Source organism: Phaenicophaeus curvirostris, chromosome 9 (genome assembly GCF_032191515.1).
Source record: "Phaenicophaeus curvirostris isolate KB17595 chromosome 9, BPBGC_Pcur_1.0, whole genome shotgun sequence".
NCBI classification, from domain to species: Eukaryota; Metazoa; Chordata; class Aves; order Cuculiformes; family Cuculidae; genus Phaenicophaeus; species Phaenicophaeus curvirostris.
In genome coordinates, this window is record NC_091400.1 from 27,484,912 (window position 1) to 27,512,895 (window position 27,984).

A 27,984-nucleotide genomic window follows, 5' to 3' on the forward strand; every position below is an offset into this window, starting at 1 on the left:
TTTGTGTTCTCTAATAACATAGATTTTGAATAAATTCTATGTACACTAACAAATGCTGTGGGGTTTGGTCCCATGAATACATATTTTTAATGCACTTGAACAGTTTTCTGTCATTGGTAGGAAAAGCCTGTTTATTATTTACCATAGAACACATCTTGCCTGAGATGTGCAAAAACAGGGCATTTGATGGTCTTTCCCTTACAGCAACATCAGTGGGACTGCCCGTTCTTCCTAACGAGGTAGGAGCCTCTTAGCAACATCGCAGATGTGAAAGCATAAAATGTGAATCGTTAAAGCCCACGGTAGGAAGAGCAGAGAGCAAAGTGCAGGGATTTGCCACTAACAACCCAGTTAAGTATAGATACATGATCATTCAGAAAATACCTTTGAAAAGCATGTTTTAGGCTTCCAAGACTGTAGGTTGCTGGCTGAACATAGGCTAGATGCTTTGAGGAATCACTTCCTTGCCATCTTTAATTTTTTTACGTATCCATGTTAAAAGATTATGAAGTCTTTTCTGGTTTTCATATACATTAAAGAGTGATTCGTTTGTTCTTTCCTCCTTTGCACTACTGTTTCCAGTTTAGGTAGACAGCCAGGGGTAGTATGACAATGCAGATGTGGAAGTCTTACTCTGGTCTAGTTTCATACAGTGACATTTAAGTGAAATGTATTTTTATGAGCATGCTAGTTTATGAAGTTGTGTCAGCTAATTCAATGTATGCTTTTAATTGGAGTGTTCTATGGCTCCTGTATGAATAATTCCTGTAAGACCCACACTGTAGTTCAGATTTTATTGATGGTAGAATAGCATTAGTTTGAGGCTGTTTCACAGAGTCGCAGAACCATTTATGAGCTTTAAGATCGAGTCCCACTGTAACCCCAACACTGCCGGCTCTACCACGAAACCATGTCCCTAAGAAGCACATCTCCTTGTCTTTTAACTCTCTCCAGGGATGGTAACTCCGCCTCTTCCCTGGGCAGCCTCTTCCAGTGTTTCACCACTCTTTCTGTGAAGGAATTTTTCCTAATATTGAGCCTAAATCTCCCCTGACACAACTTGAGGCCAGTCCCTCTCATCCTATCGCTTGCTCCTTGGGAGAAGAGATCATCACCAAACCTTACTACAACCTCCTTTCAGGGAGCGATGCGGTCTCCCCTCAGCCTCCTTTTCTCCAACTAAACAGCCAGAGTTCACTCAGCCACTCCCATGAAACTTGTTCTCCAGACCTGTCTTAAGCTCTGTTGTCCTTCTTTGGATGTGTTCTGGCACATCAGTGTCCTTCTTGCAGTGAGGGACCCAAAACTGAACACAAGATTTGAGGTGTGGCCTCACCAGCACTAAGTACAGAGGCAACAAAACATGCATTAAGTAGTGTCACTCTGAACTGTCCAAGAAGGTGGCAAAGGAGAATGTGGGGACAAACTCATAATGGCCGCATACCCTTAACAAAAAATTATTTTCCAAGTAGTCAGTACAAGCTCATTTTAATCTTACCAAAGAGGAAGGATAGAACATTTTTACCTGGTTTAACTCAGAGCAAATTAATTTAGGGATCTTTACCTTGATGAAAGGTAAAAGGAAGGAGATGGATGGACTGTGGTGAGTAGCTTACAGAAAACTCAGCCAACATACTTTTAATATTTGTTTCCCTGGATTCTACTCTCTAGAAGATAACTCACCAATAGGATTCATCATCATGTTTAAACAACTGTCAGGGACTTGAGAAAAGTGTAGTTTACATCAAAGTATGATGAAGTAAAATCAAATTAATTGCTCAGCTGAGGAATCCAATACAATAAAATAACTAAAGGAGTCTTACGGGCTTATAGGTGAATTCAAAACTGAGCTTAAACAAAAATGGAAAAGGCACGGAAGGATGAGCTAATTCCATGTCAGAGCTGCAGCCGTTTGCTAGGGTTATTTGGTGATTCAGTTCCCATAAGGAAATATATGTAGGACTTTGGCTCCCTGCCTTGCTTTGTTCTGACCTAAAGAAAGGTCTGATATCAACCAAAGTTTTTGAAATCAAAAAAAAAAAAAGCCTCCATCTTGGAATTCTTCATTTGTGACTACTCATTTATTTGCATTGGATGCTCCAGCCCATCTGTTCCGTTGTGCTCTGTATGTTCACTAGAGACTTAAAATCATACTCCTTAAATGTATTAGGAAACCAATGATTATTTTAACTAAATGAAATGATGACGTTTTTTAATTTACTGAATCCCTATCCAGAGATGCTTCTTATATCTCATGCTAAGTAAAGTGATTTACATTCATCGTATGCACTGTGTGCAGGCATTGGTTCGAATCCCAATTAAGGCTGACATTTAAGGACATCTGCGTGGGTATGTGCTAAATTAAAACAATTTGTCCCAAAACTGAGATAATAGGAGATGCTAGTGAGTCTTCTTACTTGTGAAAAGAAGAGAGAACTCTTTATGCTCAGAGCGCACCTTGTGTTACAGGACTAACGCAGCTCTTGGAAGGGTTGTTTTTATTTGCATGTTTATATGAGGAGAGTTGTAAACTCACCCTCTGGATGATTATGATGACTGGGAAGCACCACTTAGAGCTCATACCATACCTGTCTAGTTACATGAATGTATGGAACTGATCAAACCCTTGCTAATTCATGTCTGCAACAAAACATACATCAAATTTCATCATCTAAGGCAATAGCTTTAGTTTATAATTAATTACCGGTTATGTAAGCCTTGCCTACACTAACATTTGGCAATGTTATCCTATGTATTCCTATTAAAAATGGAAGACATTTTAGTGAGGTTTGGAGTAGATGAGATACTGCTGGGAGGGAAGAACATTAGAAATATACTGAGATGATAGAGGTCTACAGATAAACTGTGACTTCGTGAAGTACCATCATGGTTTGCTTGGGTTTTGTCCTACATATAAATATAGTTTAGTTTAGACTGTGTTGCTTTCATGCTGTATTTACAGGCGAAGAAAGGAAACTATGCTTTCCTGTGGGATGTCACGGTGGTGGAATATGCTGCATTGACGGATGATGAATGCTCTGTGACAGTCATTGGAAACAGCATCAGCAGTAAAGGATATGGGATAGCACTCCAGCATGGAAGCCCCTACAGAGATCTTTTCTCCCAGAGGTAAACTGAAACAAAGCTTGTTTTACAGGATTCCTCTCTGCAAGCAGCAAGGCATCCCATTCGTGGTTCACATTAATTTTGGCAGTTATTGGATAAAAGACAGTGAATAAGTGACAGCAGAGAGGTTACAAGTTCAGGCTTCAACAAAGCTGCTACTTCTGCTCCATGTGCACCTGCTTAGGGAGGAAGGGACTGGAGGTTGTGTGTAGCCTTACACCTCCAGGCAGCTCTGCCTCTGGCAGAGAAAGGACTGATGTCCTGAGAGTTTTGTATGAGCTAGGGGGCAGACTGAAGAGAGGTCTTTGATTCAGGCTATGTTTTGCAGGCTGTGAAGTGATGTATTGCTACTTACAGTAAGCAAATAATAACACCTTGGTTCATCCTTTAGGGTGGAGGGACAGGGTAAAATTTCGCAAGAGTACGGGAAAACAAGAATTGTGGAGTATTGCATCGGATTGCCAAGACTAGGAGGCTATAAGACTGTGCAATTTCGTGATCTCTGAGCTATCGGCTAGGCATATCTTTTTCATGTGAATGTGTACACTGCAACAAAGACATGCAATAGTGCAGGCATGGGTGGCCTTAGCAGAAGGTGAGCGGGTGCTTCGCTTGAGGCAGGGAGCTGAAGCAAGGTTTCCTCATCTCACTCCTTCCTTATTAAGAGGAGTAAAACTCCAGCTGCATAACCAGAGACAAAGCTGCCTCAAGAGAAAAGATTGTTAGTAAACAGCTAAAACAGTTACCAAATCAAATCCAGCATGAATCATTCATGGAGAGAAGGGACACTTCAGAAGAGGCAAAACAACAATTAATTGGCAACTGTTAGCAGTAATTCAGGCACGAAGTAGCAACATAGAAGTAAAATCCTTTTGAATAAACTACATTTGCTGAAGGAAGTGAGTTGGTTGCTGCTCAAACAGATTTGTTTTGTGGCACTAAAATAGTAGCATGTTTATTCTCATATGATTTCGAAATTCTTGTGGGAGGCAGCAGTGGAGTGGGTCGAGCATTTTGCTAGTGGGACCGGCTGTCGCAGCTGAGTGTAGCCAGACCAGACATGACTTACTGGAATATGATGGTTTCTCTTGGAAATGCGTCTTGCAAGGAAGTGGACTTTTTTAACAGTCTATTCCTTTTCTAAACTTAGCCCGTGGATTTTACTTGCTGCTGTGAGTAGACAGAAATCCTGGTGTAATGGAGTTCCAAATGAAGGATACTATAAGGTGGTGGTGGTGGGATGGAGTTTTGAGTTGTGGGATGGTAGGTTTACAAGTTATGTGACACATGGAAAATAAAAACCTGTGAAAAATTATCACTGAAAACAATACTTGTCTTCTGAAATTTCTGCAGGATCCTAGAGTTGCAAGAAAGCGGAGATTTGGATGTTCTGAAACAGAAATGGTGGCCACGGATGGGACGTTGTGACCTGAATAGCCATACCAATGCACAGACAGATGGGAAGGCACTCAAGCTTCACAGTTTTGCAGGAGTTTTCTGCATTTTAGCAATAGGCCTTCTTCTTGCATGCTTGGTGGCAGCATTGGAGTTGTGGTGGAACAGCAACCGTTGTCATCAAGAAACACCGAAAGAGGTCCATAACTTTTATTCTTATCACAATTAAAAGTAGAAAACACAAAAGAAAGAGAGAGTGAGTGGAAGTTGTGGGATTTTAGGTGCTCTCATACAATAAATTTGAATTATTTTGATTTGCCATACTAAGCTTTGCATATAACGTTTTGGGTGGTTGTGTCTAAACAAATAAAAAAAACAAACAGAACTTGTCTTTTGTGCACATGGAAGGTGCTAAACTGACAGCCCTGAAGACTAAAGTCCTCTATTTATTTATAGAGCAGATACAGCATGGGCAGCAGCAGTGCAAACTTCCCCACATTGCCCCACCAATGTGCCTCAACCCTGACCTGGAGAGATCACCTGTAGGGGTAAGAGAGTAGTTCAGAAACGTGCCCTTGGCCTCTCTGGTGTGAGTGACAGGGAGGCCAGTGACAGGCATCCCATTGTGCCATCTATGGTAATGTTTCCTTTGGTCTGAGACCCCCTCTACTGACTGAGAGAACCATGTCCATCCTGTGCAGGCTGTGTGGCTGCCAGCCAGCTGGTAGCTGTTTTCCCTCGTGGCTGACCTAGGCTGAGTTTGAAGAGGTACACAAGCAATTAAAAATAAATCAGCTAGTTATTAATTGAATAAGCCATATTGCCATGACATTGTTTAAATGCTTCCTTTCTTTTGAAATCAGTTTTATTTCTAAAAGTAGGAGCCTCAGAGTAAGCCAAACATTTTTTACCTAGGAAAATACATCTGAGAAATTTCTTGGATTTGAAGTTTTCACACACAGCAGTGAGTAGTAGTTAGCAGTGCTATGATAGAACAATCAGTCCATACTCAGACCTATTTGCATGAAGCCTGTGTTTGTTTACATAGATTAAATGTTTAACAAACTAACCTCTTGTAATTTTGGAGGGACTGAGGCACTGGTAGGTGCTTTCATCTTGGAACAGATGTTTGTTACAAGCAAATAATAGCAGCGAGCTGCACTGTAGCTGGAAAAGTGTACATAGCCCATCAGTTCCAATCTATGTTTGTCAAGTTGCCAGGAGTACTGCACTAATTGACATACCTGTAAGCAAATCTGGCAAATGGGATCTGAAGATATATGTTGCAGTCTGTAATGTTATGAAATATTTATCAGTAAGAGTCCATTCTTCTGAGTTCTTACTTGTCCCATTTGAATTTATCCACCAAGTGCTCCGTGATAAACATCTGTATCACGTTTGTGGGACAAAGCTGCAGTCATTTGCCTGTGGCTCCACAACATATGACAGCGAAGGGGGAATTTTGGTAAAAGGAAGCATGTCTCAGCACTGCACAGTTCAGCACTCCAGAAGCAGGCACAGGGAGAGCGCGAGTAGGAACACTTGCTTACAACGAAGTTTCCGTATGGACCATAGTAACTGCTCTTTGGTTAATCCTGTAGCATTTTTCCTTGCTGTCATGTAGAAGTCCTTCCCATCATAACCCCGAAGGTCCCACACCACGTTAGTATTGCTGAGGACTAAACCTGAGGGACAGAGGGTTACTGCCTGCTATGAAAGCCTGGCAGGGGCAGGGACGTGGTCTTATGTGTCATCAGGTGCTAGTGCACAAGTGTTCCTCTCGCTGTACTCTGCAGTGCATTCCCCTCTCTGCACTCATGGATTCACCTTTGGCATTTTTGTAGAGTGAGATGAGAATATGCCCCACAGGCTGTTTCATATAGGTCAGGTGAAGTAATTCTCTCTTTTCACTCAAGGAGATTTAAATACTCAGTTCCCATCTCTGAAAAATGATCTGTCTTACTAAGTGTAAATACTTTCTTTTTGCCCATCCCCTTCATGTCTCTTTTTATAATTGTAAGAAGGACTACTACAGATCCCTGCCTACCCCATCCCATCTTTTCTCTCCTTCCCATCCCTCTTCTCCTCCTCCCCTTTCCCTCTGGTGCATTCTTGGTTAAGGTTGCTCTGTACCTCCTCTTCTGCACTTTTGGTGAGAAACAATTAGAAAACTTCAAAGCTTTCATTTTTTAAAGTATACAAAAGTGCTTGGGAAGATTCCCCTGTGTTTGGGGCTGGGGCTGCACTTGGAGCACAGCCAGTGTGAGTTAAGGGAGGAAAGTTAAACTCAGGCATAGCACTCATGGACAGTTTCAGAAAAGGTCGGGGATGAGGGCCCTGCTGAGAGAGAGGGAACAGAGTCAGTAGGAGCCCTGGCACAAGTAGGTGTTAAGATTGAATGAGGAAGTGTGTGTTCCCAAGGAGAGGGCATGAGGATGAGGGCTCACAGAATGAACTGGCCAGCAGGAAAGCGTAAGAAGGGTATATGAGTGAGGCAGGATGGAACATAAGGAGGGGTCACTGGAAAAGCCGGCTGGGTGCAACGACAGGCAGGCAACAAGAAGCACCTTTGGCTCAGGTCACAGCAGCCATAGGGAAGGGTGGCTGTTGCTGAATACCATAGACGGGCAGCATCTTCAGGGGCCCTCTGCTTAAAAGCAAGGCAGACACTTTGCTGGAGCCATCTAAACCCTATTTCCTCCCAGCCCTCAGCAGTCTGGGGTGTGTAACGTGTCAAACGTAGCCTGAGCCCACCATACACACTCAAAGCTGTCCCGGCCCTGTTCAAGCCCCTCTCTCCTCCCTGGGTTAAACCTTCTGATTGCTTGAGTGGCTGGGGCCAGTGAGGAGGAAGCAGGTTGAGGACCATGGCCTGTGGCTGCCCACCCTGCGAGGTGGCACATGTGTTTGGGGGACTCTGGTGACAGTGACCACAAGATCCACTTGGATAAATTAGCAAACAAATATAGTATAAACCTCTTGGCAGGTTAGTGGGTAGAGATATTTTATTTATGTAGTACTAGTGAAGAGAGACTGAAGCAGGCTTGCTGCTGGCTGCTGATTAAGATGGGAAACCATTTCAGAAGAGAGGTTATAGATTGATTGGAGATTTTCAATGTGTTTAGGAGAAACAAATTTCAGAGCTTTTGAAAAGATGGGATCCAGGGATGAGAGGAGTATTGAGTCCTGGAGACTCAAAGAATCATTGAATCATCAGATGGTTTGGGTTGGAAAGAACTTTAAAGATCATCTGGTTCCAGACCTCTGCCATAGGCAGGAATGCCTTTCACTGGATCAGGTTGCTTAAAGCCTCATCCAACCTGGCCTTGAACATCTCCAGGGATGGGGCAGCCACTACTGCTCTGGACAACGTGTTCTTCTTGAGTCAGGAACAGCAGCTGAGCATTGCTTAGGGGACCAAAAGCAAAAAGAGGATTTGATCTCTGGGGGGCCACATTCAGGATATCTCATTTCTCTCACTGTATATTATCCAGAATTTCTTCGGCAGTATCCATAATAACAGAGCTGCGACACACGTAGCATATACAAAACGTGAACATCTGCCTCTTAGCTGCATCTGGCACTCCAGCCAAGTTGTTAGTTCAGTAGCAGCTGCAAACTTAAGTCACACTGCTGACTTTCTTCTGCTTTTGGAAGGCTTTGGCAAAACACAAGTGTTGTGATATCACCTGAACATTGTGGGAACTGGATTGTCTTCCAGCTATTTTCTTCTGTGAAGTGCAGAGCTTGTGGAGGCTCACGGGAGGGGCTGATTTTCATGCAGCTTAAAATCAGACTTTGGTGTTGTCTCATGAGAAGTCATCTCGTGAAGGACAAGGAGTCAGTGTGTTTGACTTCTTTCACCCTTACTCATTTAGAGGCCTTATAAATACATTATACAAAATTACAGTGGATTCAGGATTGAATAAGGAGTTGCCATAACTTGTGGAGTTTTTGTGTAACATTCTCTCTTTGGTTTGACCCACTTGGTAGGCTGCATCATGCCACCAATTTCCAACTCAAAAAGCAGAGAGATGCTGGGAGGTTGAGTGCTCTGGCAGGTTTATGACAGGGTTGGGTGGCCATGCAGTGTGCTGGAGAGAAAGAGAGAGGATTTTTTTAGAGGCCATCATTTTGTATGTCAAGGTTCTGTGAAGTCGGTAGCTGCAAGAATGTGCACAACCTTCATTAGCATTGGAGAAATGTTTTCAGCTGACATTCAAATGTTGATATTTGCTAGGTTGTTGTCTTTTCCTCTTCTGCATTGTATGCCTTTGGCTTTTGTGGAGGTCAGCCTGAGCCAACACGTTGAGGTGTTCAAGAACTCAGATGTGTGTGTGGTATAAATCACGATTCTTAATTACGATTAGTGTGAAAAACGTAGCCTGTCTTTCCAAACCTGACAGCATAACTTGAACCTTGACATTAATCTGATCTACATTTGTGAAGACTTTGTAATGAGAGTTACATCAAATGGAGACTAATTCCAGTTGGAATACTTTTTACATTGTTCATATACGAAGACAATCTGCCTCACTGAATTAAAAAAGAGTAGTATTGTTTCTACCCACTAAGCCAGTTCATCAAGATAAACCTCCAGAAAGGATGGACTTCCTTTACTTTCCCCAAAACACAATGGCCATTCATTCACATTTCTATCATGCAAGCAATACCGACATTTCTTGCTAGAGGAGTGAAGGTTGGGTTGATTTTCTTTTTCAAGATGTTGATACTAGATATTTCTGTTTTATTTGAAGCAGACTTATAAAAATGTTTCTAATGAGTTCTGCTGCAAAAATATAAATATTATTCCTTTTAATTCTTCATTTAATCCTTATCTGATTGGATTAAAAGAAGGATTGGCTCCAACATCAGGAAAAAAATGTGTAGCTGCAGCACTGTGCCACTTTCTTCTCTTAGGGCTCAAGTTCGTTAAGTTGGAAAGCGATCTAGTAATGTTTAAATGCCCTTTGGTTGTATTTTTCAAATCAAGTTTTCGGGAATTTATGATCATCCTTTCCTAATTGTTGTTACACCCGGCCATCCGGTACCCATGGTGAAAGTTAGCCAGCTCATTCATCTCTGTGTGGGTGTTAAAATCTTGAATTTACACAGCTGCAATACTGAAGCCTAACCTTTTGACTTCGATAAGCTGCAGAAATTTTGGGAGTTGTAAAATAAAAAATGAAAATTAATACTTATTCTGGAATCTCTGTTCAGTCACTCTATGTCCCCTTTGAATAACTGAGTGATCAGATAAAGTTATTAAAACCTGCTTCCATAGAAATGTCGAGATTTCAGTAATTATCTCTGGATTTTTATATCTTTTGGTGTGGAGTCCTATGCATTTATTTCATGATATCAGTAAGCTATAATATAATTTGGATTATTTAACTGCCAAGAGCTTTGCCAAATCATCAGGTTCTTGGTATCTTTTATTCTATTTGACAGTCTGAAAGACAGTTTTCAAATCTTCATTGTCTTTATGATCAAGCATAGATGCTTACTGCAAGGGACTTGCCAGCATCCTCTGTGCTTTATCAGCTGTGTCTTATTGTGATGTACTATTCCCCTTGAAGATTATTATTGCTGAGATCTCTTCAGAAATGTTAAGAAAGCACTCCTAGTTCATCCCATACTATACTCCAAAACAATTAAGACTTAGAAGCAAAGATAGTGTGTCACATTTTTCACGGAAAGAGCGAATACTTTTCACAGTGCATAAAATGTATTCGCTAAAACCAAATTAATGAGCAACCACACATCAAAGGAAATCAGTCACTTTCACGGGATGATTTTTTGCTGGGAGCTGATAATTGTTGTGTCTTCCATAAAGGGTGATATTGATTCACTTACTGCTAATATAGCTTTTGAAAGACAATTTTAGAATAATCTCAATAAATTCTTGGTTTAATTCTTTTTTAGCTCAGGTAATATATATTATAAATCAGAAATATATCTTCTGCAGACTGGCTGTGCTACTCCTTGCAATGTGCGTGTTTCAGAAACTGTACCCAGAGTGTTTGCAATTTCATAATGCATGAAGATTTGGGGGTTTTACTGGTTGAGGAGCAGCATGATTTTTCACCTCCTGAGTTGTTACTAGTCATTGCCTCATAACTTGTGTCACATTTATAATTGATTAACAATCACAGTCTTCATAGCTTAGTTTGTGATTTCTTAACTTTCTCATGCTTCCGCAAAATCGTTTTATTCAAGAGACTCTCTTCAATTTTCTATCCTCACTTTTTATTTATAATTTATTAAGAGGGGCAGCAACTCGGGTACTGAGACTAGTACACTGACTTGTGTACTAGTAACAGCATCTTATCACTCCCATTTCATGCTGCTCCCAGCTTAATAATGCTTTTAATGTTATTGAATCTCAAAAAGTCTAGACTCTGCAATACCTTATAGGATAGTGGGAGGCACCAAAATTGCTCTAAAAATTATCCAAATATCTAGGCAGTATATGAAAGACAGAAAACCTGTATCTCTGGCCAGGGCAGCATTTTCTGGTCTGCCTTAAGTTCCCCTGTTTCTGTGTTAGATGAGATACAAATTCCAGCCTACCTCAGAAATCCATATTTCCAGCTTTAGCAGTCATGAAAGTTATCCACTAGGGTTCCCATCTGATATGAGAAGACCTTGAAACCCAATGTACCTTGGAAATGGAAATACGATCTAGCAGGTCCAATAGATCAAAATGCATCACTGCTAAGAGTTGTGGTTTGCACTGTATTTGTCTCACTTCAATTCTCCAACCAGATATTCTTCCATGGCAATCAAGGCTTGCATACCTCCAGCATGGTTTCAGCAGTGTTGTTTTTGATTATTAAAGAGTCTTATTCTTTCCCCATTATTTTCATGTTCCCTGTCTTTGTCACTTCATTTACCTTGTCTCCTTTGTGGTGTTATCTTTTTATCTGACAATTTGATTTCCCCCAGGATGGTTCCTTTTGAGAATGAAAGGAAACATGAGATCATCAAACTGGTATTTTATTTTCCCTTCACTGCATGTCCTCTATATTTTATCTTGTTTTTATTTTAAATTATTTTTTTTCTGTATTTTTATGACATGTCTGAAATCTTTGTACATTTTTTGCTCAGTTGCGTATAAATGATCATTTGTTTGTACCACTGTATTGTATTTTACTTTTCTAAGAATAAATAAAGATTTTTGGGGAAAATAAATCACACAAACACTGGCAAAATAATGCATTTTAATGCCATCTAGAAATTCAGTTTGAAACTAGCTTTGAGCATAATAAGCTGAGAAACTTCGTTTAACTAGCATTTTTAAATCAGCAAAGCAGTGTTAGGAATCAGTCATCCCAGAATGCAAGTTTAATGTTGTTTAATGATGAAGTAAAAGCTGGAAGAATCAGTTAAAGAAAAAGAAAAAAAAAAAAAAGAAGAGAAGGATATAATATATAAATTGCTTTTTACAGAAACTGATAACAGTTGGAAGGGCATCTTAACTAACTCAGTGCTGGCTTTTTACATGAGAGAAGAAGCAAGATTTTCCTATTAGAAGTCCCTAGCAGGGAAGCAGATATTCTGTAATATCTGGTAAAAGACAGCATGCTCATTCAGAATCCAGTAAAAACAGTCAGCTCTTGCTATTGATCACCATAGATTTAGGTCAAGGCTGTAATGGATTTAGAAATGACAAATCATTCCTGTGATTAATGACACCCAGCTCAGGCTTCTGCTACCCAAAGCAGCGTTGAAGCGTTCAAGTTTGGTTCCAGCATATTTCCCTAGCTGCAAGGAAGGGATTTTTGTGTTTGGTTTCATTTTTCTCTCAGTCACATAAAGAAACCCTGTTAATGGAAATCTTAGGAATCTAATCTGGATTTACTCAGTGTGAACCTTAGGGGGGGTGGGAAATATTGAACAGAAGTAAGCTTAAAAAATGAGTGTTGCCATGCAGGGAAATCAGACAGAAACAACCTGTTAAAAGTTCCAGTTTGGTAATGAATTTAAGTCCTTGCTTACATCACCTATCTCAGAGAACTTCTGTGGCTTCTCATGTGCTTGGCATGAGCTTATGTGTTTTACTGAATCAGAGCCTTAATTTGTCAGATTCGTTTAGGTTATTCACAGTGTTTACAGAGCTAATGTTTGTATATTTTTTCTCAGCCTAAATTGGTATTTTAAAGTTGACTTTTTGAGGGGGGTTGAATGTTCAGTAATAACAAAATCAGTAAAAGTTTAAAATAAAAAACATAAAATGTGACTGTTTTCTCCATTTTTTTTCATTTTTGTGGTTTGTAAAATGCTTTATACTTAGCGTTTAAACGTGTACCTAAAATTAAATAAAAGTTTGATCCTGATCTCACCCAGATCACCAAAACGCTTCATTTTAGCAGTGTAGGATCAAACTTAAGTTGCTTTGAAACCAACATAAATAAAGTATAAACTGAAAGTTACATGTACATTGAAATAATTTGCTAAAGATAGAGCTTACCGTACAATGATATCAACAAGCAATTTCTAAATCAATTTATGCATAGAATTTAAACATTGTATGATACATGACATAAGGTTTTTGCAATATTAGCAAAATATTAAGGAAACGCAGGTATTAATATATTGTGGAAAGTATGTATTAAAACCAACAACGAAACAAAAAAATCCCCACGTATATAGAAAATACCCACTCGAGCTTACTCAACATAAAAAGTGGTATTTCTTCAGAAGTGTTTAGTATCCGAGAGTTTTCTTTTTGGAAACTGGTGGCCAGATTTTTATTATGTTGAACTGTTTTAATGATTTGGCTAGGCATGTCTTTTCTCATGTTGAAGTAGATCTTGGGCAGTTTCCAAAATATAGAGTGGGGGTGCAGAAATTCAGGTTTTAATTAAACCATTTGTGGCTAATAGTCAGGAGTAGGAGTTTGCTAAAGCTTTCATGTAACTGGAGCGGAGAGGAGAGGCTTTGCCAGACAACTGTTGTTGGACCTCAGTCAGGTTGTAGCAGCAACTCCTTCTGTCTCTTGTGCCAGCTCTCTCTTGTACTCCTGGCATAATGGGAAATAATGGGAACTTTTGAGATTTAGATTTGACTAGGCTGGAGTGGTGAAGAAGGATGATGATAGAGCAATCTGTTATGCCTGATGCTCCAGTAGAGTAAATCAGACTGTTAAAGAGTAGCATTGCTTTGCTTTGGGCTCAGTAGAGTGAAAAATTACATTCCTTATGGGCTAGATAATCATTTAGGATTTAAAAGCTGTGTAAAGCAATGTAAAGAATCCATTAATTTTTAGTGAGTTCTGGAACAGAACCTTCGTGAATTTAATCTTACTTCATAAAAGAATAATCTGCCACCACACAGGGTCATTTTAGATGTAGTTGAATTCTGAAAACACCATCCCCTTTAGAACCATCCTCTTTGCAGCAGCTAGAATTTGCTATTTCAAACCAGTAGTATGACCAGTAATAAGTATATGTTTGCTGAAAAAAAGTGTAACATTGATTACCTTATTAGCATCACTATCTTGATCCTTTTTTTCTCCCCATATCTTTCTTTCCCTTTCTGTCTGGAGATGGCCAATGATGTGAGGCTGGGTCTCAGAAGCATGGTGAGAATTTATAATAAGCATACAGATAATTGGTTTGTTGTTGAAAATTGCTTGCACAGATGAATCCTTGCTAGTTTTCTCCTCATCTTTACCTCTCCCTGGAATTCCCTTGAACCTAACCTTTGTGTTGTTGGAAATGCCTGTAACTGTAATATATGCAGTGTGTGCACAACAAAGGTTTCTCTGTGTGCAAGTTCTCCTTTCTCCTACAAGAGTCCTTTTGCAGAGGCATTGGCATGCTCATCAACCAGCACTCATCCTGCACTGCATTTTGCTACTTGTGTTGAAAAATGTTTCTTTGCATTCTCTGTCCAGTTTATTTTTAACCTCATGAAAACTGTGGAAACATCGGTATAACATGAACCAGACATTCATTTTCGTTGTAGTTGTGTTACCAGCTTCTAATATTTGTGAGCCAAGGTTGGTAAGGATTTTAAGGCTTGAATACCTCAGAACAAGGCTGAGTGTCCCCTTTAGTGTTAACAAATGAGGTTACTGTCACAGCCTCTTACCTTGCAGATTTGGGCTGCTGTTGGTTGCGAGGAGGAGCTGGTGTTTTTCTGTGATTGCACGTAGTTAATGGATTGTGGTGAATGTGGGAGCAGATCACTGCAAGAGACTGTGGGGCTAGCTGCTGTCACCTGGTGTGTGATGTTTGTCCCAGTATCCTGCATATTTATTCTCACGATGCCATGCATGTGGATAGAGTCAAAGAGGAGAAAAAAACCAAATAGAGATGCTTAGCTGGTTTAAATTGGTGAGCACCATCACCTTCAGTGGCCTGATGGAGACTTTATTGTCCGATGGATTTCTGGTCATGGCTCACAGGTACAAACCATGGGACAGCTACAGCCACGTTAAGAATCAGATCCCTGGCTAGATGTGATCTCAGGCTAGACAGATCCAAGCTGGGTAAGGACTGCTTCAGGAAGCTCCTTGCTACTCATAGCAATGCTGTTGCAATTCACTGTGACTTGATTGGTCTCTTTAAGTTTTTTATTATGGTTTCTTACTTTCACCAATTAGAGATATTTTCTGGCTGTGGGAAGGTGGGGATAAGCTTTGGCAATGTTTTTAAACAATTTTATATCACATTAATATCATCTTTGCAGTATTCTGTTATTTCTCACTTTTTTTCAGGTTTACTTAGAAGGAAAAAGGATATTACTGTCTCTTCATAAATGAATTTCTGCTCTCTGGTGAAGGAGAGCATATCCTGGTGAATAAGGTGGCCTCTTGTGCATAATATTTTTATGACATTTTGTTTCTTTGGAGATGATAACACATTGAATGAAATTAATATATTGGAAAATTCTTTAATTTCTTTCATTCTTTCAATTGGATAGCAGTCTACTGGACCTCAGCTGATGTCAGTCTCAGTGCATTCCTCTAGCAGCTGCTATATGGGTGACAGCTTAGTTAATTGCTAATTTAAAAAACATGATATAGTTTCCACTTATAAAAGCAGAAGCTTGATTGCAGAGTTGGGCCTATTTACAAAGTAGTTTTTCAAGCGGACTCTTGAGGTGCATGTGTTACTCCTTATTTCTAATAAGATACTGTTAAGGTCAAAACAGCGTCTAGCAGAGTGCACTCAGAAACCACTCAGCAAATTTTATGTAACATTAAGTGCTATTTGAATAGGCCAGTTGCCTGTGTTAAATTAATGACAGCAAACATACATCATCACTGCATCTGTTTACATGTCTGTCTGCATTTCACTGCATTGTCGACTGTGGTATATGTAGAATAATGAGTGTTGCAAACTGAGGCGTATTTAAAAAGGATTATTTGTACCATAGGGTTATATAGCACCATGCTGTGTTGGCATTGCTTTGCAGCACACCTATTACATATATCATCAGTGCTTTTTCTTCTCAAGCAAGCCAATTATGTCTGTGTTTGCCACTGTGTCAGAGCCTCCTGGAATAAATTAAAATTACAGCTTTACATATGCAGTAGCTGCAGCTGGAAGTAATGATAATGACCTTAGGTGAATACAGAATTTCAAAATAGTCTTAAACAAAGGTACGTATGCAGAGCTGCTGCTTCATTTCTCCTTAACAAGCCAAATGTTTGAGTCCGTGATGCCTGAAACCCCACGAACAGAAGGTGGTAGCTGGGTGGAGCTGTGGGTTTTGGCACTGAGCTCAGAAGAGAATAGCGTTTGGGTACCTGAGCATGGAAACTTCACTATTTCCATTTTATTCCTCTGCCTTGTTATTCTATTATTCAGTACATCTGTCTGTGCATGGAAGTGCCTTAGAGACCCCCTTCCTGCCTAGCTGGGTACATGTGTGCCTTCCATCATCTGTGTCTCATGGCTGCTGATATTTATATTTTTTAACATACATGTATGGATTAAGAGTTGTTTTGTAGGGATGGTAGCTGGCATGTGACCTGGTCAGGTTCAGAGAGGAATTGTCTGTCTGAGGCTGGAGCTTAACTCAGATTTTGAAACCCAGTCCTAATCACAAAATTGCCTTGTTTTTAAAATAGTTATTTCACAGAATGAAAATGTAGTATCAACATTTATGTTGTGATTTAATTTTCTCACCATAACATAATCCTTCATACTGTCACCCAAGAGAGAAACAACCAACCAACCAACCAACCCAGAACTGTGCTGTGATTGATGATTAAGACTATATTACTTTAAAAGCATGATTTTCTACATATCTCCTGAGGCTTATTAAGAACTGCTTTAATAGGCTTTTAATGCTTGGCACAGTTATCCGCATCTGACCAGGAGGTATCGACGCATGCATGATAGTCCCTCAGTGTATGTGCCTGTCTGCCCATATTGGCTTTGTTTCTGAATTTTTAGTGATTGATATTTAGGGTCAGGACCATCAGTCTTTTTCTTCTCATCTAGAGTGGTTTTATTTGCAGGTGTGCTATACAGATGCAACTTAGAACAGTTTTGGCATAGTTTTAGTAGCAAATTTCTGCAGATACTCAGCCTTATTTTATGGGCGTTTGTCTCCTGGTTTTGGTCTTGGGGAAACTCCTTCATCAGCTTATAATGTTTTTATCTCTTCAAGTGGCTTCTCGTGAACTTTGGGATAAGACCAGGGAAATCATGAGTAAGAACAAAAGGTCACATTAATGTTTGTAATAAAAATATGTTTCTCAAAAGTCTTGTTTTGGAAAATTCCAGCTGTTGCAAGCCTGACAGCTGAACAGTATTACCTTTGAATTACTTGTATTTAGAATTATGTAGGCAATTTCTTGAAAACATCAGCCAGTAGCTCCTTTCTAACACTCTATGAGATGTTTTTCAACGTTAATAATGTTAAATGACTCCAAACCTCCCAGCTGGTTTCATATTCTTTCAATCTGACTGTTCATATGCTATTGTTAAAGCCCAATGTCAAAAGCCACAGGCAATAAGCCAGAAAAAAATATTGATTACTGTGTAAATCATCCTGTCTGCATTTATGTCTTACCATAATTTCGCTCTGCATGATTAGGCCAAACTTGGTTAGTCCTGAAAGGGAGTCGTAGTTCTTTGCAGGTGCAGTTCTGCAGGGTTAGTTGTTTCCAGATCTTCACATCCTTGTGGACAGTTGTCACGGTGCACTCCTGCTGTCAGTCATAGGCCTTTGAACCTTGGGATGTAGCAGAACCATGCTCTTCATTTGCCCTTCCAGAACTCAAACTCGTTGGAGAAGAATGACGTTTAAATTACTATTTACAAATAACAAAATTTCATGACCAGAAGCAGTGTTTGGTTTGCTGTTTTCTTTCAGCTTGAGGACGATAAGCCTGTGTTTATAATTCATTTTCCTTACATGGGATATTTTTTCTTCCCTTCGCTGATTAATTTCTTCAGCTGATCTATTTGGAGTACAACATTAATATTGAAAATAGAATTATTAACATAGCAAAGGAAATATATTTTATTTCCTTCTGGCAACATAAGTGTGTACATTTGTCCAATGTAGCTATAGATGAAAAGTGAAGTTGAATTGGCATCAAACATCTGAGATGTCACATAATATTAACTGAGTTTTGCATATAAAGTACAAAAAAAGAAAGAGAATAAACCTAAACCTTTGGTAGTGTGTCTGTCCCAGAGACACTGAAGTATTAAGTTTGGAGCACATTCTTTCAGCTTTTGAAGAGACCTCACTGGAGCTAAGCAGGGCTGATGCCAGAAACCTTTGTGAAGAGAAGCAGGAAGGTTTCCCCTGAGGGGATCTCCTTTGGATAAGGGAAGTCTCTGTGCTAGGAGACTGGCACGTCAGCCTCCACTATGGCTCCTATTATTTCTATCCGGCTGCCAGATCTGATGCCTTTGCCATCCCCTAGCTCCAAGCCTCGTAGAATTTATAGTAATTTATTAATTGTAATTCATTACATTTGTCGTAGAGAAATACAAAAATAGAGAAAAACTGCAGCGTCAGAAACCTTGCAAAGCTTTCACAGTGCTACATCACCATCCCACAATTAAGGTCACAAAGCCTCAGGAAATGAAAGAAAAGAAACCTAACCAAGTCCTTAAAAATTAGACCAAATGGCTCCAATTTAATAAACACTGACAAGGGAGCAAAACATCATAACTTCTAAGACTTGTTTTTCTGAATTTATTACCATTTAACCCTTTTTTCCATTTCCACTGTTACTTTTCAGTGACGTATGCTTTGCTAGTGAATTTTCCAGGAGAAAAATAAAGCAAAAGAAAGATGAGATTTACAGAATATACAAATTCTGAAAGCTTGGCTTGTTACATAAAGCTACCCCAAATCCTTCGGTTCTGGAAATCTTGGAATTCAAGGCAGTCTCCTAGTATGTAACAACCAACTAGTATTTTCAAGCATTTCTAATGTTTATTTTTAGGGTTTTTTTTAAAGCATTTGAATAAGCTTTCATTCAGGATTAAGCTAGTTTCACACAAAGCTTGACATTTAGTTATTTAGCTGTTCTTCATATAATAAGACAAAGAAAAAGGGAGGAACCTTTTAAAATGTGTTTTTATTGTTCCTTGGAGAGAGAGTTGTTCTCCCTAACCTTTACAAACACTTTGTTTTAACAACAAAAAAAAAGAAATAGTGTGAACTTCTGGGCTCGTTGAAGACTTTAAAAAGTTTTTTTCTCATCTTAATAAGGCCAGAGAGTTGTCCTTAATGCTGAAGAAAGAGTTAGAAGCAGGCAAATGAAATCCCCACCCTACCTCTTAAAAGAATCCCAAACATTTACTTCTCTACTTACTTCATAAAGTGTTATATTGCAGATAAAATTTGATGTCTGTGTGCAGGAATTATGTTTTTCTTGATATTGAAAACCTGAGCACAGTGAAACATAAGTTTATATTGCAAAACATAAGCAACTGCCAATTGACAGTTTTCTGGGGAATGCTGTCGTAGGGCTGGGCTGAGCATTGCAGAAGAAAAGTGGGTAATGCTGTTTAGGTCAGCAGAGGGAAACATCCCAAATGAAATGATCCTTAATAATACCACTGGTCTGGACCAGGAGTTGTCTATTAAGAGCATCCCATCTGTGGTTCTTCATCTGCATAACCTAAAAGAGCTAAGCTAAATATATATGACCACAATTGATTCATCCTTTGAATGTTATGACCTATGGGGCGCAGATGCTCCAAATGAAGAGTGCACTTGGTTCACAAATATATTTTTCCTGTGTAAACAGTTAATGACCGCATATTGCAAATATTCTCTCTAGCTTGGATAATTACCCCAGTCACATTATATCTGTTTCTATAGCAAAGCAGGATGGAATGCACTGGGGATGTGCCTGCAATCAAAAAATACAAATACAAATAACTTGTTGATATATATTTTCACATGAAATGATCCGGAGAAGGCATTAGTATTTGGCAAAAGCTCAGAAAAATGCAAATAAGTAATTCATAATTCTCCAAAGAATTATGTAGGAGAATTTGTTCTAGTACTTGCTCAATTTTAACCAGAGTTCTCTACTTCTTTCCTATTTGGTAGTAGTGGCTTGGCAGGAATATGGGTCCCAGGTAGCTAGAATGCCAACCTCGGAGTCTAAATTAAAGCTGGCAGCATTTTTGAGGAAAGGAATAATGTCCTGTATGTATCATGCTAAAGAAGCATTATGTAATGGACTTCTGGGAGTTAGCTTCCTTAGACATAAATATCATGATATGTGATGGTAGCTGAAGTTTCTGAATAAGTAGAACTTTGCAACAAGATTCCATTGACAGGCAGTGAAGGGAGGCACAGCAGTGTGCAGTTGGTGGTCTGTGCAGAAGAAACCCATCCACAGAGGTCAAGCCCTTACTCCCAACAGAGAATAACTAAGAACACTTCTCACACTTGCCCCAGTCCATGATTTTACTTCTATAAATATAAATAAATATATTTATGAATTAAATTGATATAATCCTCTGGCCACTGTACTGCAAATCCTTAATTTACCTAGCTACAGAGTTTATGAAAGAGCCTCTGCGTTATCATCAGCTTTGTGGGTTGTCTCACTTACTGAGTAAACAGCATGATAGCCCAGGTTCAGCTGATAGTAAGAAGGACTTGATGCAACTGCAAAGTTGATCTGATCAAGTATTGTGTGGCACCTTTCTACTACAAAAGTTGTTTGTTTTTTTTTTATTTACAATCTATTGATTTTCTGTAACTGAAAATTATCTGATTAGAGGATTTGGCTGAAGAAACAGTATTTTTCAAAAAAATAGCTTTTTTCTTCAATAAGGAAGATGATATTCCATAGGTTTTTGGAGCTTCATTGGGATTTTGATGAATTTGTGATGTAAATGAAACAGGAATTAATTTTCTACTGATTAGCAAAGAACGTATAATGTGCTGCTCAGCCCTGTACTTGTTGAACAATTCTGCTCCAGTTTAAATTGGTATGGATGCAGCCCAAGGTAAAGACAGGTTTAGGTTCATCATCATGTACCACTAATTCATTTCCAAATCCATACAGAGAACAGCAAAACCAACAGTTCTTGAGTATGGAAGTGGCGTTAGATCACAAGGTTAGAGTTGTATCTGTCATTGACATTGACTGGAATCAAGGGCTTTGGAGTTGACTTGCCAATTTACAGGTTAAAGCAATATTGCATGGCAGTGGATACCACTGGAATAATTTTGTAATTCTCTCTGCTCTATCTGGGCACCGGTGGCAAAAAAGCGAGGAGTGTGTGGCAGTGGCACCTTGCATTTCTTTGTTTCCAGAACTTAGTTTTTGGCATGACTCAGAGCATCTGTAAGACTGCTGGTGTTGAGTCTAACCAGCATTTAAGTACACATTGATCTGTGGGCAGTTGGAGATTACTGGAAGACAAAAGTTTTGGGTAGTCCTACTGCTTAGGCTGGAATCTTGCTGCCTGCCTAATGTAATTACAACTTTCTGACAGACCAGGGAGTTTCTCCCGTTCCAGGATTGTTTGGCTTTTATAGATGCTTTGCTGCTAGTCTGCTGTATGTTACACTCGCACCAAGTAACTACAACTGCACATCATAGCCGTGCTTTATGAAACCTAGAGAAATGATATTATGTAATACTTTTTTATTGGCAATACAATGCTAGCTATTAAAATTCAGTCACATAACATCCCAGGTGGTTGCCTTTGCTTTGCCTGTTTTGTTGCTTTCCAATCTGGGCAGCCTGAATACCATGTGGAAGAGATAAACAGCCCATTGTAGGTCTTTGCTTTTTCAGGTTTTAAAGAGAACTTCCTTGGCTGTTATTTCCTCCTGGAAGCTGAAATGTGTTGAGCAAGTGGTGCTGAAAATCCCCTTGGGAGACCACTCTGGGACCCTTAACCAGTGCAGGCTCAGAAGATGGCCGTGCCTTTTTCTAAAGACCAGTGTTACCTTCCCAAGCTGTCACTGCAGACAGCTTATAGTCGGTCACACAACTGTTTAAAACACAAATGAGTGGTCCTCTTCCCAGGGCTCCCAAAGTGGTCCTTTCCCAGTGCTGCTCCAGTAGGTCTATAGTCTGTGCCACACCAATGACACAGGGCTTAGTGCTAGGAGGGGAAGGCTTCTTCACCACCACAGCCCCTGGCCAGTGGATTTTGGCACGTGAAGTAACTACCCCGGTGTCAGCCAGGCTGTGCACAGTGTTTTACTGACCTGTTCCTTAGAAAATGCACTGCAGCTGGATGAGGCAATGGTGAGCAGTCTTATTGTTAAATGGTAGCAAGCTGCTCACTAGAATTTCGAAGTCCCAGCTCACTTGTCTGCCAGCCATTTAGGATGAGGGGAAATGGCCTCAAGTTGGATCAGGGGATATTTAGATTGGACGTTAGGAAAAATTTCTTTACTGGAAGACTGGCGAAGCACTGGAATAGGCTGCCCAGAGAAGTGGTGGAGTCACCATCCCTGGAGGTATTAAAAAATGTGTAGATGTGGCACTTCAGGACATGATTTATTAGGCGTTGTGGTGTTGGGTTGCTGGTTGTACTTGATGATCTTAGAGGTCTTTTCCAACCTTAATGATTATATGATGCTATTTTTTTCTGGGTTATGAAAAGTGAGCTAAGTGTTTGCAGGATGTTCTGGTCCCTGGGGCCAGTTGCCGTTAGCTGAACTGGTGCTATCATTTACCTCCAAAGAGGATGGGATTGAGAACATCAGGAGCCTTTGCAGGCGGAGATTGAACTGATGTTTTCTTCAGTGTGTGTTTCTCAGCTGGAAATGTTGGTCAGACTTGAGTTTTTGCATAGGCACAGATGAAATCGAAGCAATGTGATGAGTGAACAGCATCTCCTGTCACACAGAGGAGGTGAAGGGGGGCCAGATGGGTCTGGTGGTTGTGTTGGGACTGATTGTTTTGGTTTCTTCCTCACTAGGACAAAGAAGTGAACCTGGAGCAGGTCCATAGACGCATGAACAGTTTAATCGATGAAGACATAGCTCACAAGCAAATCTCTCCAGCATCTATTGAAATCTCAGCCTTGGAGATTGGTGGCATGCAGCCAACTCAGACCCTGGAGCCGGTACGCGAATACCAGAACACGCAACTTTCTGTCACCACCTTTTTACCAGAACAGACAACTCATGGTGCCAGCAGGACACTCACAGCTGCCTCCGGCAGCAACCTGCCGCTGCCCCTGAGCAGCTCAGCCACGATGCCCTCCATACAGTGTAAACACAGGTCGCCAAACGGAGGACTATTTCGTCAGAGTCCCGTGAAAACCCCGATCCCAATGTCATTTCAGTCTGTACCAGGGGGAGTCATTCCAGAAGCAATGGAGCCCTCGCATGGAACATCCATATGATGAAAACAAACAGTAAAACAACCAGCAGAGCTTTTTAATACAAAATTTAAAAGAAACAAAAAAAAAAAAACAAAACCACAAAACAAACTCTTACATTTTTCTTGTATATACCTGTAAATAATGAAAGAATGAAGTGGGGTAAAAGTGTATTTTGAATATTCCCAATTTTCGAAGTCAGTAAAAAACAAAGCAAAACAAAAAAAAATCAAAACAAAAATGTATGAATGACTTTGTAAATTTTGTTCTATATGAATAAAAAGGCAAACTACTTGTGATCGTTCTCAAGTGCCAAAGAAGACCAGTTACTGGGACTGAGGGCCGTATTTTTTTTCCCCTGTGGATTTCAATACTTATTCCCTTACTGATTTTGGGTTTTTTTAAGAGCAAAAAAAGTACCTGTTTCTTGCTAGAAAAGTTCACCGTGCTCAGATCTCTCCTTTCCCCAGAACCCTATTTTAGAGTCAAGATGGCAATTCACTCAGAGAATTTAACAGCTGGTGTTAGCATAGCAGTAACATATGTTTTAAAAGTGAATTATAACTAAAATCCAACAAACAATAAATAGAAAAAAAGGAGAACTTTTTCCTTCTAACAAGGATTTAAACTCCCACACATTTTCTAAGTTTAAGCACAGGATTATTGAATTGTGTTTTTACATGTCTGCTGCGCTGTGTGGCTCCTTTTATGTAAACTTATGTGTTTTGTTATATATATAATATATATTACATATGTTATATATATGACATATATACTATATATAAATGCATTGATAAACAACAAGTTTTAGGTACAGGGGAAAGCTTTTAAGAATAACTGATCAGCTCTTTTCTGTGTCTTGTGTACCTGACTGAAAATGGGGAGGAACCAGTGGCTGAAAGAAGTGAGAAAAAGAACAGTTTGAGTGGGTAGGAGGTGGTGGCGTTGACGTGACTGTGCCCTCTGGTGCATCTTTCTTTAAGTTTTCAAGGAATTTGCTGGATGGATGCAATGCTCTCTGCATATCCCTGGATGACAAGGCTAAGCTCATGACTATAAACACAGCTTTGTTTTTTTTTTTTCCCATTGATTTTGTAAAATGAAATATTTTAATGGTCATGTCTATAACCTCGGTAGAAATGGCTGTAAAACATCTCTTTTTTTGTATGTGAAACACAGTCAGAGGACAAAGATAGAGCAACACATGTAGTCAATTCAATGTCTCATTCTGCAATTGTTACCAACGCAATTTCATATGACAAAAAACCAAACCAAATCAAAACTGCATTGTTTCCTTCCCAAATAGTAGTTCGAATGCCCAGGCAAACTCATCCATGCCCCTCCCCACCTGCCCCCCGCATTGCTAATGGACCATCACTATCTTTCAGAACTGGGATAATTTAGTGTCTTCTCAAATGTTCCCTATAGCTAGGTTGTAATTTCCCTTTAGAGCTGGATTTCCTCTTTTTTTTTAAAACATTGCCATTTGGAAAAAGCTGTAGATCTTGGTGCAGCAAAATCACTGTCTACATTAAGGTGAAAAATTATGTTTGAAGAGAGGTGAAAATGTATTCACATCCCAAGGAAGTCAGCAGGCAATCTGGGTCAGATTGTTGGATAAATAAACATTCCATTGACTGCTCCTAATTTGATTTGCATAATTATGCAACAGGTATATTTATGGGATGATAAAAGCCCCCTAATTTTTACATTTCTAGTTTAAGCAGTAGGAAAGAAAAATCAAACTGTGATGCAAAAACAGCCTAATGGAAGAGCCTACTCAGCATACTACTTTTTAAATGATGAATATTGATGATGATCTTACAGAAGGACTCCTCTTGCAGGGATTAATTTGTCTCTGTTGTCAGGTTGGTTCCTCGTGAAGACAGTGTGGTTTTGTAGCTTGGCACAAATTGCACTATTTGCTTCAAATTAATTAAAAATGAATAACGCTTTCATCAGCTGACTAGATTGATCCAGTTTGGAGACTTGGTCCACATGGCATGGGATTTTTTTCTTCTTCTTTCATCACGTACTTTTTCTTATCATTATCTTAACTAACCTATGGCCAGAGGAAAAAAAATACATTTTTCTTCCCCTGATTTTTCCCAACTTTGTTTTATGGTTAGCTGTGGCAGAAATAGCTGCACAAAAAGACTTGGTATCTGTAAAGACCTACAGAAGAAAATGTGTAACCGTTTGCATTGGAAAAATCCCTCATTTTTATTACCAGTTTAAGATTTTAGCAGCTGCAGATGAGCATACTCCAGAATAGATGCAAGGAGATGCTTGTATAGAGCGCAAGGGTGCAATCTGCAGGCTTGGGCTTAGCTGGTAGCTGTTCCCTCCCCGGCAGTACCAGAGCAAGGACACTCTTGGCCCTTATCCTGAGCATCCTCCAGAGCACTGGTGGGTGAGCAGCTCACTCTGCCACCTCAGCAGCATGAGGCAATCACCCAGCCCCATCCTCTCTTCTGGATCATAAAGAGCTGGTGGTTGGTGGTGCTCAGCCCTGTAGCCACTGCTGCTGGCTCTGCACCAACGTTGTAGCAAAAAGCTTGCCAAGGTTTGACTGAGCTGCTCCCTTGCCATTTCCCCACAAAGGGCACTATTCATCTCCTGCAGCAAAGCTCAGAGCAGGGGATGGAAACCCTCCTTAACTGAGGCGGTATCGCTTTATGAAACAGATTAACTCATTTTCATATTACAGTCTAAACTGTGGTACTGAATAACTTAAACTGAACTGCATTTGTGGAATAAATTGTAAATACAGTATATTTTGGGGATTAACTTTAACATTCTCCATATTAAATGTTCTTCTTCTGGCTTAGTCTTGCCACATGCTGTAACATCAAGAAGTGTGGTTTAACTTATAAACACTGTTGGAACTCACTGATTCTTATGCACAGAATGTGACTTGCCTGTTTCAGTGCTTTGCAGGATTACATTTTAGGATGATCAGAATCTTAAGGAATAAAACAATGCAGTCTTCTTTCAAAAAAGTGCTTATGCATGTGTTTAAGCCCTGCAGAAAGCAGCTGCTTTATGCACAGGTTGAAATGTGTTGCTGATTAACAATGGAGTTAAAATGCACATCCCAGGTGAAATATTCAGTTAATTTTAAGCAGGTGAGTGAGCTGACCAAAATCCTTGGGACCCTTGCTTAAAGCTGCTTAAAGTTAACTCTCGAGTGCTTTGCTGCACCAGGGTCTGTGCTGTAAAAGTAGGAATCCACAATGGATCTCTCATTGTCTAGCAATTATTTGTTTATATATGAGTTAGCAAGTCATAGCTTTAGCCTGTCACCCATGACAGGGAGCTGGTAAATCTTTCATGGGATGGTGGTTTGGTTTTAGGTTCTTTAAGCAAATCACCAGATTCTCTTTGAGCATAAGCAATGTTTCTTTCCCCATAACTTTCAGTTTTCAAAGAAATGCAGAATGTATGATTTCCATATTCTGTCTTCTGTTTTATATTTATATCTTCGTTTGACAGATCAAAGCATTCATTTTCTATATAATACACATTCACCACACACTCCTGCATGCGTATACATAGATATACCTGTGCTGTTACTCACAGAAGTGAGAAATATCATTTCCATGTGATGTAAATGAGCATAAGCTGGGAGCTCTTACAGAGCTTTCAGCTTATTTACACCATCTGCAGATTTGACCCTTCTGGCAAGTTGAAGTAGAAAAACTGCAGAAATTCCTGAAAACTTTGAAGACCAAATTGTGCTTTTGATTTTTTAATGTAAGTTTCCCTGAGTGTGCTTAAAAAAAGGGAATCATGTACTCTCCCAGATATTCCAGCTCCTTCAGGATGTTTACACGGCAAAGTTGGTTGTAGATGAAATGGAAATTGAGTGCCTATACCTTCCTTTTATCATGCTCTTGCTGATGAACTATTGCGAAATGACATTTGTGGCACAGCACTTGTAGTGCGTCTTGTTCTATCGATCCATTAGTTTAGAAATGACTTTATTTTCATACAAAAATGTGACTCTGTTTCTTCTATTTGCTTGCAATCCATGGGCAATCTGCTTGCAATCTGAAGAATGCATTGCTCTTATTTCTCAGTATGTCATGTTTCCTATTGCAATGGAAAAAAAAGTAATTGTGCTTTTTAATTTCAGAGTTGAAACTTGATAGAACATTTTTATGCTGAGTTACAACTACATGTGTGCAATATTTGTCTTGCAAAGTGAAATTCCCAATATCTGCCTAGCTTTGATAACCATTGCTTCACTGTAGATGAAGTCTCAGCAAAAAACTCACTTTCTCTTAGTCTGCTGACAGAATAAAACACTTAAACCTGGATTCTCACCTGTGTAAATCAGAATCCATTCAGTGAAGTGGTCAAGCATACTGAGTTCCAGTAGGTGCAGACTTGGCTCTTAATATTGGGCTGAGAACACTACTTCCTATAAACTTGTATTCAATGATAGCTCTGAAAAAGAAAACATTTTGAGTCTCAAAGAGTCACCTGAACGTGGAACATTTATTATTATTTTGAGCCCTTAACATGAATTTGAGTTTAAACCATATGCTGAAATAGCTTAGACTACAAATTTCTTCTTAAAATCCATTCAAATTTGGGTATATTTCTCCTCTAAGAAAGGTTAAGAGCTGTTGGTGTGGTGGCAAGTGGAGCATTCCCTTCA

General features: G+C 39.6%; 1 protein-coding gene across 4 annotated transcripts in view; it reads left to right on the forward strand.

The window, feature by feature from the left end:
- GRID1 (glutamate ionotropic receptor delta type subunit 1) overlaps nt 1-25,343 on the forward strand; it is a 542,212-nt gene extending 516,869 nt beyond the window's left edge. Inside the window, exons 14-17 of one of the 4 annotated variants that reach the window (XM_069863481.1) lie at nt 2,963-3,129; nt 4,480-4,720; nt 14,072-14,107; nt 22,914-25,343. In XM_069863481.1, the coding sequence (XP_069719582.1) occupies nt 2,963-3,129; nt 4,480-4,720; nt 14,072-14,107; nt 22,914-23,342 (873 nt within the window). In that variant the 3' untranslated portion in view covers nt 23,343-25,343. Of the gene's footprint in view, nt 1-2,962; nt 3,130-4,479; nt 4,721-4,977; nt 6,120-14,071; nt 14,108-22,913 lie in introns of those variants that run through there. The other 3 variants (XM_069863485.1, XM_069863482.1, XM_069863483.1) reach the window with 3 other exon arrangements.
- The last annotated feature ends 2,641 nt before the right edge of the window (nt 25,344-27,984 follow it).